The 16,786-nt window shown below is 38.4% G+C and overlaps 2 protein-coding genes across 4 annotated transcripts; one reads left to right on the top strand and one right to left on the bottom strand.

Moving 5' to 3' along the window:
* The first annotated feature begins 687 nt into the window (after window positions 1-687).
* Window positions 688-2,447, top strand: LOC122279708 (transcription factor TCP3-like). The gene has a single exon (XM_043090487.1). It carries the CDS (start codon window positions 1,071-1,073, stop codon window positions 2,292-2,294), a length of 1,224 nt encoding a protein of 407 aa, XP_042946421.1. The 5' UTR covers window positions 688-1,070; the 3' UTR covers window positions 2,295-2,447.
* A 9,242-nt stretch (window positions 2,448-11,689) lies between these two features.
* LOC122280139 (protein IQ-DOMAIN 9-like) lies at window positions 11,690-16,396 on the bottom strand. Of its 3 annotated transcripts, none has more exons than XM_043091121.1 (6): window positions 16,144-16,396; window positions 15,574-15,686; window positions 14,838-15,005; window positions 13,113-13,340; window positions 12,455-12,568; window positions 11,690-12,366 (listed from the first exon to the last, which is right to left on the bottom strand). In XM_043091121.1, the coding sequence occupies exons 2-6, from the start codon at window positions 15,646-15,648 to the stop codon at window positions 12,010-12,012; spliced, it is 942 nt and encodes a 313-aa protein (XP_042947055.1). In that variant the 5' UTR covers window positions 15,649-15,686; window positions 16,144-16,396; the 3' UTR covers window positions 11,690-12,009. The 3 variants fall into 3 exon arrangements, with proteins under 3 accessions (XP_042947055.1, XP_042947056.1, XP_042947057.1); XM_043091122.1 differs by lacking the exon at window positions 16,144-16,396 and adding an exon at window positions 15,976-16,108; XM_043091123.1 differs by lacking the exon at window positions 16,144-16,396 and adding an exon at window positions 15,773-15,793.
* Window positions 16,397-16,786: the final 390 nt, after the last annotated feature.

Genomic DNA, 16,786 nt, shown 5'->3' with positions numbered 1-16,786 from the left:
TGCATTTGTTAAAAAGTCGCTCGTTTGGGAGAATCAATTTTTTTTTTTTTTTAATTTAAAAGAAAGTAAGCCCTACCTCAATTTTGGGAAGAAGAATACATTTTTCAAGAAAAATTTGGAGATTATTAAAAGTTTAAGAGTAATATTACATACAGTTATGGAGTGTGTAAATATCGTGTAATCGTTTTGAAAAATAGTGGAGTTTATGATTAAAAAGTTAAATTTTTTTATTTTTTATTTTTTTTATATGGGTCCCGTATTAATTTACTTTTTTCATAAAAACTGTACGGTATTTATACAATTATAACTATAAATATCATTTTTTAAAGTCCAAAACCAAACCTTTAAGAAAATGTCTATGTTGTGCTAATTACCCTAACTACAGTTTGAAAGAATCCATTTCGTCTCAAAAGAAATGAAAAAATAAAAAGATAAAAATCTTGCATCTAGTGTGATTATCTCAGTATATATGTGACTCACAAGCTATGTTAGATATTAAAATAATTTCCGCTCGTCTTATTTTATTTTATTTAATTATTATAATTTATTCAAAATTTTTAAAAAAATATAATAAATAATTTCAATTTTTCGAATTTTAAAATTAAAATAATATTAAAATAAGATTTTATTTAATTTTCATTTCACCTTACTTATTGTACAAACCAGGCTACTAACTGTCAGCGATTCAGCGCCAACATATACCTTAATTCCCTGCATGTATTCTGAGTGGAAGGAAAGAAAGATGCACACTAGAGGAGTTTGAAAGCGATTATCTCTTTCAAATACGAGAGACTTCAATGGAGTCACATATTCTTTTTTGCAAAAGATTTCCCTGGCTCATCATTTTCTTAACTCGTGGAGTTCGAAAGCAACGTACTCTCGGCCTTTTTTAGGAATAGGAATCTAAAGGGAGTCTTGGGAGTGGTGAGAATTATATCTAGGAAGCCGGATAAGATATAAGAAAAAGAACGCAAAATCTGGAAAAGAATAGCAAGAGTTTTCCCATCCTGGTTCCTCTGAGGAGTCACCCACTAGATGATGGTCCTTATCAAGTTCTTCAACCAGGTTCAATGAAAGATGAGGAAGAGGAAAAAGAAGATCATGAAGTTCAACCCAACGAGGACGTGGAAGAAGACGATGATGATGAACAAGAACAAGCACAGAAAAGGATTCCAGGCACTTATCAGCATGTTCAACGATCCCCACCCTCTAATACAGTCTCTTCTTCTGCCATATTGGCACCCAGGCAACGGGCTGCAGAGTACGGAAGTTTTGTAGAGAGAAGTGTGCAAGCGGGGATTCACGAACCCTCCTCCATTTTGAGATCCAAGAGAATATTGAAAGGAGAGGTTGTGAAAGTTCGTAGTGGCCGTATTGCACGATCCAGAGGACTGAAAGACCGTCACAGCAAAATTTCTACCTCTAAAGGTACACGAGATCGACGGCTGAGACTGTCTGCTGGTACTGCTATACAGTTCTTCGACGTCCAAGACCGGCTGGGCTATGATCGACCCAGTAAGGCCATCGATTGGCTAATGGAGAAGGCAAAGGCAGCAATTAATGCACTCGCTAATTCACCAAGACAAAATCAGGATGCTTCTTCCATCAACTCTTCTCAACAATCAGAGAAAGACCAGCTTGGGAAACGCCGTCTGAATTTTCAGCATCAGAGTGAGTTAGGAATCATGATGGGTTCGAGTTGCGGTTATGATCGTCAGAACCAACTGCACATGAATGACATCCCCACTAACAGTTTGAGCTTAGTCTCAGAATCTGCCACCACACCATCATCTTCAATTCAGTTGCAGGACTACCCGCCGAAACTGAAACAAGATATTTGCCTTCTTGATGCTCCCCACCATGCCAGTCCTATTAATTTTGCCGAAGAAGCTGTCAATTCAGAGTCCTTCTTGTCAGATAGCCCCGCGGAGATTGGTTGGTTTCAACCCCACAGAGATTGGAATTTTGACACAGGTCATGGAGAAGAACTAGAAGAGTTTGTCTTCAATTCCTTGCCGCAATTACCACAGCCCGTTATAAGTCAGAACCAGTTTTCCTCTCAGCGGGGACTCCTTCAGTACTCTAGTAGTCTTGTTTCCGTTTCTGCATGTACTAACCCACCAATTTCCGTTGATTGTCATTACCATAGGTCAGTATTAAGTTCACGTTCGTTCGCCAGCTTAGGATCTGCCCGAGGCAGATCATTCTCAATGCCTCAAACTCCAGCAAGAATTGTGGGTGAAGAGCAGGAGCATGGTGCATCTGAAAGGCCGTCCTCCATTTCATCTGTCTGACACCATTGAGATCAAAATGTAGAAGTGGGATGCGATACTTTCATGCCTGATTCCAATGATGTTCACTTGTTAGTTCGCTTACTTATTATTGATGTTCGTTTCATGCATGTTCCCTAAAAGTTTTATCAAATTCCTTCACACTCCTTTACTAAATTTGTTTTCCTCTTGAAAAATGTGTCTGAGAAGTACCATTAGGTACCGATGGCCGGACCCATAACACAAAAAATTATTTTTATTTTATTTTATCTGTTTTTTAAACATCTTTAAACATGTTTAAAAAATATATATAAATTCAATAATAATCATTTCTTTAATCATTCAGAATTTTTTTTTTTTAAAAAAATACAATCGATCAAACTATAGTTCGCTTTAACATTTCTCAATAAAGGAAAAAAAAAACAGTGAGAAGTTTGGAAGGAGTCCTATCAATGTAACGAAAGAAAATGGCAATCGTGAGACATCTGACAGTCTTGGATTTTGAAATGCTTCGCATATCGTCGGTGTTGGATATAAGACACAAAACTTCTTACAAGAAAATTTTTACTATAAGAGCATATAAAATTACATATTAAATATACGTATTAATATTAATTTTTTTATATTTTAAATTTAAATTAATATTATTTTTTATAAAATTTATTTTTTAATTAATTATTTTTAATTAATATATATTAATATACACTAGATTTTTTGAAATTCTAATGTTACGAAGGAATGTTAATATCATTCATCAGACAAGCCCAAGCCCAAGCAGAAGCAGCACTCATCCGTGGGCACACCGAAACACGTTAGCATAAAACACGGAATAGAAAAGAGAATAACTTCACGCCGGTGGCTCCTGCAAACACAAAATATCGGAAGCCAATAGAAATGTGCCACGTCATTGGTTACACACTACTCGTTATGCTGCGCAACAGGGGATTCGTCACCCATTCAGTCTCACTCTGTCGATCGATCTCCCCCGAACACGAAAGAACTCTCACTCGCTTGAAACCCAGCCTCCCCCCATCTCTGTCTTCCTCACCCATTCAGTATCTCTGTCGCTTGATCTCCCCCGAACACAAAAGAAACTCTCTCACTTGCTCGAAACCCAGCCTCCCCCATCTTCGTCATCTCTCATCCTTCCTGAAAGGAGACCGAACCAAACCTGCAATATCGGAGACGAGACCGAATCACGTATACGGCGAGGACGAAAACCCAGGTTAAGCTAAACTCCATCATTATTGCCTCCAATGTTCTGCCCTCCCAAACACACCCAGTCGTTCAGAAACAAACCCAAAGATACCATTTTTTTTTACTCTCAAACCGACCAAGAAAATCCAAGAATTCAAACCCACAGGGAACACAAGGGACCCAAACCACTCAAACCCATTAAAGAAAAAGTACAACTGCGTCACTATGCAAAAAGAAAGTCCCCCAAGGCCATGATTCATGCAAGAGCAACAGTGGATGCATTTTTATTAGAGCTCAGTCTGGAATCCATCCATCCTCACGCACACGCCCATGTGGAGTCCATTGCCTTGGAACACACTCATTGCTTTTCAATATGATTAGGGAGAATATTTAGATTAATGACAAGCTTTGAAGAAGAAACATCTACAATCTTTGTCCAGCTAGGCCACGTGAATATGTTGAGCATGGGTTGCGTTGGTTGCGTAGAAAAGAGACTCGGGAATGAGAGGGAGAGGTTTGTGGGTTTGGGTTCGAGTTTGTTGTGGCACAGGCCTATCCGAAAATCACACGAAAAATTTTAAAGTGGTTCAGCAAATTGCCTACATCCACTGGAGCCTCTTTTATAGAATTTGTACGAGATTTACAAACCACTCTACAAATTTCTATCTCTCTCTCACGTCCCTCTTTCTCTCTATTTTTTTTTCTCTCCCACTGCCTCTCTCTGCTGATCAGAACTCTCCTATTTATAGGAGAAGTTCTCTTCAGCAGCTGATTTCGGTGCAGCAATCAGCTGCTGAAAATACGGAGTGGGGGCCTAATAGAAACAAGGCACCGAATGGTGCCTAACAAGACAATGCACCTTACGGTGCATGTACAAGTCATGCCACTTGGGTGGCTGGTCAACAATCACCCCCTCCACCCAAGTGTGCTATACCCGGCTGTTTGCAAATTGATTCATTCTTCAAATGAATGCACCTCTTTCTTTGACATGAGAGACTTTTGCTATCGAATATGCTCCATTGCACCCTAGGGTGCTCAGCATTGTACAATACTGATCAAGTCCAAACAGTGTTGGAACTTGATTCCTGTGACGACCTTCGTCAACATATCTGCTGGATTATCTTCAGTGCCAATCTTCTGAAGTTTGATGTCATCTTCTTCCAATATCTCACGTACGAAGTGGAAACGGACATCTATATGCTTTGTTCGAGAGTGGTATACTTGATTCTTGGCCAAATGGATTGCACTTTGACTGTCACAGTAAACGGTAACCTCTTGCTGCTCAAAGCCCAAATCTGTTACCAGTCCCTGTAACCAAATGGCTTCTTTCACGGCTTCTGTTACAGCCATGTATTCAGCCTCAGTTGATGATAGTGCAATTGTCGACTGCAAAGTTGATCGCCAACTAACTGGTCCTCCAGCCATAGTGAACACATATCCAGTTGTCGATCGGCGTTTGTCAAGATCACCTGCATAGTCTGAGTCAACATACCCAGTTACTAGACTATCTTCACTCTTCTCGAACTTCAAACCAATATCTACGGTCCCCACAATATACCGTAGAATCCACTTAGCCGCATGCCAATGAACCTTTCCAGGATTATGCATATAGCGACTAACTAAGCTAACGGCCTGGGAGATATCAGGTCGTGTACACACCATGGCATACATTAAGCTTCCAACCACACTTGCATATGGAACATTCTTCATGTAGTCCCGCTCTTCATCGGTTTTAGGAGACTGCAATGCACTGAGCTTGAAATATGAGGCCATAGGAGTACTCACCGGCTTCGTCTTCGAGTCGATGTTAAAGCGTTGCAATATTCTCTTCAAATACTGCTTCTGAGTAAGGTGAACTGTACCTTTCACCCTATCTCTGCTGATCTCCATCCCCAGTATTCTTCGTGCTTCTCCCAAATCTTTCATTTCAAACTCACTACTTAACTGAGTTTTTAAGCGATCTATCTCCCCCTTGCTTTTACATGCAATTAACATATCATCTACATATAAAAGCAAATAAATGAAAGATCTATCTGCAAGTTTTCTGAAATATACACAATGATCGTATTGGCAACGAGTGTATTTCAGATCCATCATAAAGCGGTCAAACCGCTTATACCATTGCCGAGGTGACTGCTTCAAGCCATAGAGAGACTTCTTCAGACTGCATACCCAGTTTTCTTTGCCAGCTTCTTTGAATCCTTCTGGTTGAGACAGATAAATCTCCTCTTCCAGATCACCATGTAAGAAAGCTGTCTTTACATCAAGCTGTGCTAACTCCAGATCATATTGTGCAACCAAAGCTAGCAATATCCGAATGGATGAATGCTTCACAACCGGAGAGAATACTTCACTGTAGTCAATTCCCTCTGTCTGAGCGTAGCCCTTGGCTACCAACCTAGCTTTGTATCGCACTCCATTTTTAGCAGCTTGATCATCTTTCTGATTGAAGATCCACTTACAGCCAATTACCTTCTTTCCTTTTGGAAGCGGCACAAGCTCCCAAGTCTGGTTCTGGTGAAGAGAATGCATCTCTTCATTCATCGCCTTTGTCCATTCAACTTGTTCACTGGACTGTACGGCTTCTCTGTAAGTGGTTGGGATTTCACCCCCTTCAGCTGGTAATGCATATGTCACATAGTCCGCATAACGTGTTGGTACACGTTTCTCTCGTCTCGGTCTGTTGGTTGCTATTGATTCGGGTTGACATGGAGGTACTGTGACTGGATTATCAGTCTCATCTTGTCCATGCTTCTTTGAAGTAATAAACTCCACATTCTGCGAATCATCTGATGTTTCGCCATTACTGCTGCCTTCACTGGAATCTTTATGCTTATGTGACTTAAGCATCTCAGATTCGTTGAATGTTACATCTCTACTGATGATCACCTTTTTGGACTCTATACACCAAAGTCTGTACCCTTTTACACCAGTACTAAAGCCCAAGAATTTTGCTTTCTTGGCTCTAGGATCAAGCTTACTTTCTTTAGCATGATAGTAAGCAGGACATCCGAAAATGTGTAAAAAGTCATAATCAGTAGCAGGTTTTCCTCTCCACATTTCAATGGGTGTCTTCCCATCATTGGCAGCTGCAGGTAGTCGGTTGATGAGGTGGCAGGCATATGTCACAGCTTCAGCCCAAAATTGTTTACTCAATCCAGCATTCAGCAACATACATCGCACTTTCTCTAATAAAGTACGATTCATTCGTTCTGCCACACCGTTCTGCTGCGGTGTACCTCGTACTGTGAAGTGTCTGACAATTCCCTCTCTCCGGCATACTTCCATGAAGGGGTCTGAAGTGTACTCACCTCCATTATCAGATCTGAGCCGCTTAATCTTCCTGCCGGTCTGAGTCTCAACCATTTTCTTCCAATCAAGGAAGATTTTCAGCACTTCATCTTTATTCTTCATCGTATACACCCACACACGACGAGAATAATCATCAACAAAAGTTACAAACCAATGTTTACCTCCCAAAGATGCATTTTGGGTAGGTCCCCAAACATCGGAGTGCACATAGTCAAGTATTCCTTGTGTATTGTGTACTGCGGTTCCAAACTTGATCCGCCTCTGCTTCCCCAATACACAGTGTTCACAGAAAGATAGTTTACCAGTCTTGGCACCTTTGAGTAAGCCTTGCTTCACCAGTGTCTGCAAAGCTTTTTCTCCTGCGTGTCCCATACGCATATGCCAAAGACTGGTGGTGTCATCATCAGTCTCATCCAACTTCTCACAGCCTGTGGAAGCTCTTCCAGCAACAGTACTTCCTTGCAAGAAGTACAAGTTTCCTCGCCTCAAGCCCTTCATTGCCACCTGAACTCCCATTAGTACTTTGAGAGTTCCGTCTTCAATGACGATTCTGAATCCCTTCGAATCCAAAGATCCCAGTGAGATGAGATTCTTCCGCAAGTCCGGAACATACCGAACTTCTGTTAGAGTCTTGATGCTGCCATCGTGCAGCTTTAACCGAATGCTACCTATTCCTTGAGTCTTACAGGCACTGTCATTGCCCATAAGTACTGCTCCACCCTCGATCTTTGTGAAGTCAGTAAACCAGTCCCGATTGGGACACATATGATAGGTACATCCGGAATCCATAATCCATTCATCGGAATGACAAATGGATGATGAGCTTATCAAGGAAAAATCCGAATCATCATCTCTGTCCACGACATTGGCTGTGGTGGGTTGATTCTGCTGTTGTCCCTTCCGGTTGGGACAATCCTTCTTCCAGTGTCCTTTGTTGTGACAAAAGGAACACTCGTCTCTGGCGAGTTTTCTGCCGACTGATGAACCACGTGATGTGGCCCGGGTTTTCGAATGAAAACCGTTCTTCTTTCTGGGATACCTTGACTGTGGTCTCCCTCTTGCTGTTAAAGCTTCACTTGATATATCGTGATGTACCTGCTTATCCTTTTTCCGGTACTCATTGCTAATTAAAGAGCTAGATACATCGTCAAAACTAATACTTTCCTTCCCATACAATAGAGTAGTAATTAGATGCTCATATGTATCGGGCAAGGAATTTAACAAAAGTAAAGCTTTATCTTCATCTTCAATTTCAACATCTAAATTTAACAAATCAGCAAGAATTTGGTTGTAACTATTCAGATGTTCAGACATAGAAATACCTTCACGAAATTGGAATCTGAAGAGCTTCTTCTTCAAGTGCAAACGGCTCTCAATGCTCTTTTTCATGAACTTATCCTCCAATTTCTGCCAAAGTACCTTAGCATTTGTCTCTCTCATGACAAAATACTTTTGTTCTTTGGTAAGGCATAATCGGATTGTACTACAAGCTTGAGTATTAAGCTTCTTCCAATCTTGATCAGTCATATCATCTGGCTTTCCTCCCAACGCAATATCCAACTCTTGTTGGATTAACACATCCATGACTTCACACTGCCACATGCCGAAGTTGCTTGTTCCATCGAACTTTTCAACTTCAAACTTGGCATTTGACACAGTGGACCGACGCCCGGAGCTACTGGCATTATCAGAACTCCTATCTCTTCCAGATCTTTCCATTTGAATTTAGAAATTTTAGACTCAAAATTTCAAAATTCTAACCGTACGGATGAGTCCGGAATGATCCAAATAGTAGGAAAGCACTATTTGATTGCTCAAATCCGACTCCGAATGGCTTAGATCAAGCCGAAAAATAGATCTGAAAAACGGATGGTTGAGATCTGTCTGGCGCGTGTGATGCACGCGCTGTACAGTGCGCGTGGGGGCGAGCAGGCGCGTGTAACACACGCGCTACAGCACTGTGTGCGCGTGGGAGCGCGTTGGCGCGTGGGGTTCACGCGCTGAAACACTGTATGCGCGCGTGGGGCGCGTGGGGAGCGTGTCGGACACGCGTCTTTCTCCTCTGAAGCGCGTGGGGGCGCGTGGACTGCTGCAGATGCACGCGCCGATCTTCTAGGGGCGCGTGTGGGCTCCTCCGACCTCCGTTTTCGATTCCGTTTGCGGCAACGGATTCGTCTCAACGCGAGGAACACCCTGGAGTTGTCAAAAATTGATTTTGACCAACTTGAATTTTCGGACAGCTTGAACCAGAGCTCTTGATGAATTTTTACTGTAGAAATGAATAGTACCACACTAAGTCAGTTCCCAGGAAAGATTGGAGGGTCACAATGGACACACTTAAAATTTCCAATCTCCTAGACAGAACCTTCTTAGACTGTACGTATCCACACTACTACACCAAAAATCCACCTCATAAAAAGAACCTAGTGGCTCTGATACCAATTGTTGTGGCACAGGCCTATCCGAAAATCACACGAAAAATTTTAAAGTGGTTCAGCAAATTGCCTACATCCACTGGAGCCTCTTTTATAGAATTTGTACGAGATTTACAAACCACTCTACAAATTTCTATCTCTCTCTCACGTCCCTCTTTCTCTCTATTTTTTTTTCTCTCCCACTGCCTCTCTCTGCTGATCAGAACTCTCCTATTTATAGGAGAAGTTCTCTTCAGCAGCTGATTTCGGTGCAGCAATCAGCTGCTGAAAATACGGAGTGGGGGCCTAATAGAAACAAGGCACCGAATGGTGCCTAACAAGACAATGCACCTTACGGTGCATGTACAAGTCATGCCACTTGGGTGGCTGGTCAACAGAGTTTTCATTAAGGAAAGGGAAGGAAAGATCAAGTTCGAGAGGGAGGAGAGAGCGAGATCGAGAGAGTGCTGGGCTCGAGTGGGAAGGGGAGAGAGATCCCCTGCTATGCGTCGAAACCCAATTCTTAAGTAACTCTTTACGTGACAGTTTTCTATTCGTTTCCGATAATTCCTTCTTACAGGAAACACCGGTCCAGAGTGTTTCTCAATAGAAAAATCAGGATCGTGCCATTTTCTGCAAAACGAATCCCAGGAGTTGACAGGAACATCACAGCTTTAATAAAAAGAACTGAGCATAACATTCGGATGTTAAAAGTATTTGATATCATTTACATAGTAAAATAATTTATAAATAATAAATAATTTATAAATAATAAAAAAATAACAAACACAGCCTATGATTAAAGGGAGCATGATTTTCAAAAAAAAAAAAAAAAAAAAAAGAAAAAGAAAAGAAAGGGAGCATGGAGAGAGAGTGGTAGTAATCTTGGTGGGATGGCTAGCTTAGCTAGTTAGGTAGCTTTGATGGGTACCGGTGGGCCGGTGCAGCAGATGTGAAGTGGCTGCTCTTTGAGAGGCAAAGCCACCTACCTCTCACCTGTTTATAAATTAGCTGCTGGCCAGATTGTCATTTCATTTATGTATGATCGATTCTAGTTAGAGAGACGGGTTATTTAGAAATAATTTTGATCCTCTTATCTAATCTAACCTAATCTTATTATTTTGTTAAGTATCAATTAAATATAAATATTTTTAAATTAATAATTACAATCTTTTTAAACTAATTATTACTTTCTCAAATTTTTAAATAATTTAATTTTTTAAATAAAAATAAAAATACTTTAATTTTATAATATTTATTTATTTTGTCCATATCTCAAAATTTAATAAATACTTAATTTTAACTAATTCATTACTCTTTGTCAAATTCTATCTCATCTTACGGTCATTCCATTTCCTCTAGACTTTGGAACAGGGAACTGAGTTGATGAGGATAACTAGGCCATGCCCTAGTTCCTACAAAAGAAAGGACAATAGGTACAATTATTGATCTGACGAAAACAACATTATTTACGCAATCTTATACATATATACATATGTAGTGCTACCGCTGGTAGCACCCAGTTAGCTAGTTGTAGTGTGTTTTTATTTTCAGATTATATATATATTTAATATTTTTAGATATTTTTTTAAAATTATAATATTATTAAAAAAATATTTATTTAATTATTAAGTAAAAGCAGAAAAGAAAGAGTAGCCCCCTATACATACACACACACATATATATATATATACACACACAGAAAAAGTATTATTCAGCTATCCAATTTTCGCAGATTATATTTTTTTAAAATTTATTCTTTTTAAATTAATTTAATTTTTTTATTTATATATTAAATATTTAATAAAAAAATATAATATGTATAAATTGTATGAATAGTAAAAAATTGTGTAGCTTTTTTCTTATACTTTTCCCTCTGGTTTATTTGATATTTTATTGGGCAAGAGTCCATGTGTATCCCTCCAAATAGAACACACTGGAAACAAGTTTTAGCTTTGGTGCAGTTTCGATATAATAAGGAGGGTTTTTGTTTATATCATGATTTGTCTAAGAAGCCAACTGAGAGAGTGAGAGAGTGAGGTGAGAATTTTGTTGTTATGCATCTTTATCAAGAATAGGAAATATTAGGGTTAATTTGGGTAGCAAAGTATTTTGAGATATATATTAACATATATTTCATTTTTAAATATTACTTAAATATAAAGCACTTTTTAATTTTTAATTCTTAAATTTTTTATCTAATTATTATAATTTTTTCAAACTTTTGAATAAAACATAAAAATATTATAATTCTAATATTCCCTTTCACATTTTTTAAATATTTTTAAAAACAAAACACTTCCTTAAACTTCCATATTTTTAAACATATTTAAATATTTTTAACAAATAAAAAAATTTATCAATATACTAATATTTACTTTCTTAATCATTACGCAAAAAATAATAATAAAAAATTAAAATACTAGCCTCACACACAACATATAACATATGAGGAGAGAGTGAAAAATAGAAATAATAGCCTTCCAAAACATTCTATGAAAGATCACCAACAAATATATATATAAATATATATTATCAATAATATATTGTCTTTCTTTCATGCTACACGTTATAGGGAAAGAAAGAAAATAACAAATATAAGGACAGAGGAAACAATAACTAGGTCAGTTCCATATCCAGGTCTTTCGAATTATTCAATACCGCGGGCAAAATTAAACTGCTTCCAAGCCTCTCCACCATACACAGTATCAGATATGAACACATAAATAGCAAATTTGCTAGCTTTTCATTCGCATTACAACATTTCTACTTGAAAATCCAATAGACAATTTTCTATTTCCATCATTAGCTTGGCACTAAACCACTGAGTACCGTTCTTTCTTATTGTTGGACTCCTCAGCTTTAATGCTTCCTTCAAGTGCAGCTGGTTTTGCAGCAGTAGGGTAAGACAATCTACGGGCCTTTGTAGTTCCCTTCCCATTGGCCAAAGGAGGTTTGACTGAAACATCTTTTTTTGGTGTCAGTGGATTTACATTTCCACCAACGTTGCTGGATTGCCTACTCTGGACTTTCTTTGGGGTAATAGTCCTGGAAGGGACACGGCTCTCCCATGGGCGAGCAACAATCCAGCGTTCCAACCAGCTCCAACCCCAATTAGTTTTACTAAGTTCGTAACTCCCCAGCCCATGATTCTGACCGGAGTTGGCCCTCCACTGCAAATCATGAGATTTGAATTCATATCAATCCGTCTTGTGATGCAAAGTACTGAGAACTACTTTTTCTTCATTGAAAACAACAAACCTGATGAGAAAAGGCATATGCCATGGTGCGCTCCCGCTTAACTGCTGCGTCTTCTCTCTGATGTATCCTTGCAAGAATTTCCTCCATGGTTTCAGAGCCACCACACCATTCCACCTGTTATCCATTTGAACTATTGCTCAGAGTTGAAGAGAAAGTGAGTTCATTGCATTCATAAAGATCCCTGTATTAAATATATTAATTGGTGGGCACCAGGGGCCTAGACAATGTAAAATGAATGTATGCTTTAAATCAGTTTTCAGAAGAAAAATTCAAGAAAGCACCAATGACAGAAGGGACCAATGAAATTTTGATGCTGGGTTTTGGTTTTATATGTTAACCTTCAGGTGTGTTGTAACCACGGTTTTCCTCCATTTCCTCCATTAAAAGTGAGGGTTATTAATAAAATTGGGATACTGTATTTTTCTTTATAAAAAAAAAAAAAAAAGGACAGAAGGGACCAAGAATATCAGAATGGTAATTGTATGTTCTGAAGGATAAAAAGTTCCCTGGACATAATCTCAACAAGCAATCAAGTAACCCAGTCATCACTTCATAGCCTTTCAAAGGAAGAAGATGTCAGTTACAAAGATAATTTGGCCCTATTATTGACAATTTCATGTCATGCAGGTCCTCACACATTGAGATCAGGTGGTCTAACCTCTAGGTCATGAAGCTTTGCCTCAAGTTTTAGTTGATTCTCTAGTTTCTTCTGTCTAAGTCGACCTTCTGTCACCATACAGAGTCTACGAGCTCTTATCTGAGACTGTATTTTGCTCCACGAGTGAAGATGGCTCAATGTTGTTGTAGCTTGCCTCCTAACAGAATAGTCTCGAGTCAGGCTCTGTAGTCTTACTGTCCCTTTCAAACGACGTAAACTTTTCCTAGCCTGCAAGATGTCATATTAAATCAGCAAGACATGATGTCAAATCATCGATACAAATGAACCGAAAAAAAAAAAAAAATAATGCTAGTTCATATCACCAATAAATTGGCAATGAATGGCTATGCAGTGTTCCTATTCCAATATTATTTCCATAAATGTTTCAGAAGTTGATGAGATAGCCACCTAATGTTCATTCAAAAGGACCCTTTCACCATGAAGTGTCCAATTGCTGATCATGTTATTTAAAAGTTACTTTTAGTAAAGTAGAATTGATACCAATTATACAGTAGAAATCAATTATAAGTCCTGTAATTAGAACATGAACAGAACCGTTTATTCAAGGTTCAAATAGTTAACATGGCAAAACTGTCAAAAGGAAAGCAGGAACAGAACCGTTTCCTTGTACAGCATACAGGAATCCATTGACTGCAAACAGTTCCCTCAGAGAACAAGCTCCATCTTTTTGGGAAAAAAATATGCTAAAATTATGAATTTAAGGATGACATGAAATGCCAGGAAATGTGGTTATACAGTGCTTTCCATTTTTCAGGAATGCTTATGTCACACTTTTAAAACAGGTGGCATTCAGTTAACAAAATACTCTTGATGGACAATCATGAGAATGTCCAGAAAGGGGGGACTACTTGCTCTTGTTTTGATACATCAAGCCGGTGTGCTAATCTTAGTTAGAAGCAGATCGCAGTTGACATGCAAATGCCCTTAAATCTTCTCCAACATACCAACATTAATGCCGTCTACTGACAACATAACAACCTCAAAATGACTTTAAAAAAATGTTTACATCTTTCAGTTGCTTAAATAGATACCAAAATACTTACAATTCAGCCAAGATCGTACCTAGGAAAGTCATGGGATGAATATCTACATTCTCTCCTGTGTGACATGCAGTTTAGCTCACGTAACAAGGCCAAAGCTATCCTGATCAATTTATATGATTTTTTTTTGTAAATAATAATCAATTAGGCCTTCTTCTCCACTTTATTTCAATGGTTATCATTTTTCTTTGTTAATTAAAGACGCTGGATTATGATTTGGTTTTTCAAAGCAATTGCTTGGTATTATTCCAAGCCTACTTACTGAAGCTTTAAGACCTCCACTTTCTATCCAAAAAAAAAAAGACCTCCACTTGATGCCCTTTGGTTTTACTTGGATCTCCAGCCATTATTCATCAGTAACTATAAATGAAAACTTGTTCTTCTCATGACATGATGTGAAATGGATTTCATAATTAATGCATATGTGGTTTTTACAGATAATGAATGAGCAGCATGCATGTGTCATGTGTGGCTGTATACTAAATCATCAACTCCCCTTAAGAAAGGCAACTCAAACAGTGGAAGTGCTCGCAGATTGGCATTACAAGAAGGCAAAAGGGAAAATTTAGATGGAAAAAAATGCAGATAAAGAGTGGCGCTGCAATAAATCGTCAAGATCTATATATTTAGGAATTCAGTATGTACAGTTCATGACTTGACATACCATGTGAGCTCTGAATGCAGCCTGAATCCGTGTTGCAGCAACATCCTCAACTGGCATGCTAAGAGACCCATGATTTCTAATGGTAGCACCGTTGGCAAACACAGAAGACTGTTTCCGTGGATGATTATTTGATTTTAAGGCATTTGATTTTTCAGAAGTTGAGGAGCCCTGCAAGTGCCAGAAAAGATTAGGAGTAATTTTATATCAAAGTCAGTCCTGAGATATCAAGTGCACGATAAACTTTAACCAAGTATGGTTCATAGCGGCAATGCTGCCAATATATTGAGCATTTCATGACTTCTACGATTAGTTAAGAGAATTCTGGTCATGACATGAAAAGGTAAACATCCTCCATTTATCATGCCAATGGATCATGGAAAATAATAAATATAGATAATCAATCCTAAAACTTTTGAAACTATATTTGCATCTCAGAAATTATTAAAGCAGTTCCATATTCAACTTCAAAAAAATATATATGTTGTATTAACGACTGCTCATTGGTTCCAGTTCCGAGCCTACAATTACCAAGGGGCTAATGCAATTATCTAATGAAGTTGTTAATCATTGTTAAGACGTGACAAATCATCAATGGAACATCATATAAATTTTTGATGTAGAATAAACAATAATTAGTTCGATAAAATGACAGTTTTGGTCTTCATATGAATCAAGCAAATACATAGCTTGGTTTCAACCAAGTTAAACGATGATTTGCAATTGAAGGGCTATATACCTTCGCTCGTTTTGACCTGCCATCTTTAGGTTTCTTTAGGCTGACAATCGTCTTAAACCAATCTCCCGAACCCATCCCTGCGATTAAGAATCTGTGTTCGACTTAACATAACCCTGAAAGTAATTCATCTAGTTAGAATCGGCATTAACCAGACAGCCATCAGTAAAATATGTATGAGACTCCAACTCCCGCATCTTACCCAAGTAAAAAATACAAGAATTCTAAGAGACTAAAATTTTCATCATTAACCATATTTGAATAAAAGAGAAGGAAGCATAAGTCAATAGTAAAATGAAAGATACCCTTCACCAATAATTTAAAGAAAAAGTTCGATAATTTCATAAAAGAAACCACATTCCAACTAACTAACGGTAGAAAATAACAACGTATTTCCAAAACAACCTGTATTAGTCCTTCTAATTCCCTTACAATTAGCTTTCAGATCCCACCCATGACCCATCCCTCCCAAACATCAACAAGATATGCCCAGATCGCATTTACCATCCCAGGAACGGAAGTAGACAACACAGAAGCGAAAACAGAGAGAGTATCTGGGTAAGCATGACGTACCAGAGAAATGGCTCCAATAGGTCCAACAGAACCTTTTGGGAAATGGGCACTCAAGATCTTGGGGCAAAAAGGTAGTTACGACAATAATATCAGTAGTAGTAGTAGTAAAGGATAAGAAAAGGTTGAGAAGAGAATAAAAGGTGGGTGAGCAATGTGGATTGTCACGGGCCAACACCAGCTTTTCTTCTTCTCGCTCTCTCTCCCCTATTTGTTGTTATGTCGGTCTCGCCCTCCTTAATCACAGGTTCAACGAACACTACAACTCTGTGGATTAGAATGTGGTGGTTAATTCAAATTCAAAGCTCAGCCAAGGGAGGCTATAGCGACAGTAGAACGAACTGTGACAAAGCTTGACGGTGATGGGCTGCCTTTCGTATTTGGACTCATATTTCGGCATTTTGCACGTCTTTCGCGATGGAACACGATAACTTTAAGTCCTGTTGGGGCTTCATTTCACAACCATAATAATAACTAAAAGTATAATTGTCAAATAAATCTTAAGTAATCATTTCCAAGATTTTAAGTTAATTATCAGTTACTGTTTCTAATAAAGGAAGATTTTATTGGCAACACTCGACTCATTCTTTCATTCTATTACAATGAGTTGTCATTATCTATCCATTTTTATATTTTTAAATAAAAA

Source organism: Carya illinoinensis, chromosome 10 (genome assembly GCF_018687715.1).
Source record: "Carya illinoinensis cultivar Pawnee chromosome 10, C.illinoinensisPawnee_v1, whole genome shotgun sequence".
NCBI lineage: Eukaryota > Viridiplantae > Streptophyta > Magnoliopsida > Fagales > Juglandaceae > Carya > Carya illinoinensis.
This window is presented reverse-complemented; position numbering and strand designations above follow the sequence as displayed.

Excerpts from the sequence above, each read along its gene's own strand:
- LOC122279708 (XM_043090487.1), top strand. The coding sequence starts at position 1,071 with ATGAAAGATGAGGAAGAGGAAAAAGAAGATCATGAAGTTCAACCCAAC.
- LOC122280139 (XM_043091121.1), bottom strand. The coding sequence starts at position 15,648 with ATGGGTTCGGGAGATTGGTTTAAGACGATTGTCAGCCTAAAGAAACCT. Across the intron at positions 15,006-15,573 it reads GCAGGTCAAAACGAGCGAAG|GGCTCCTCAACTTCTGAAAA; the intron begins GTATATAGCCCT and ends TGGCACTTGCAG. Across the intron at positions 13,341-14,837 it reads CTGCATTCAGAGCTCACATG|GCTAGGAAAAGTTTACGTCG; the intron begins GTATGTCAAGTC and ends GACATCTTGCAG.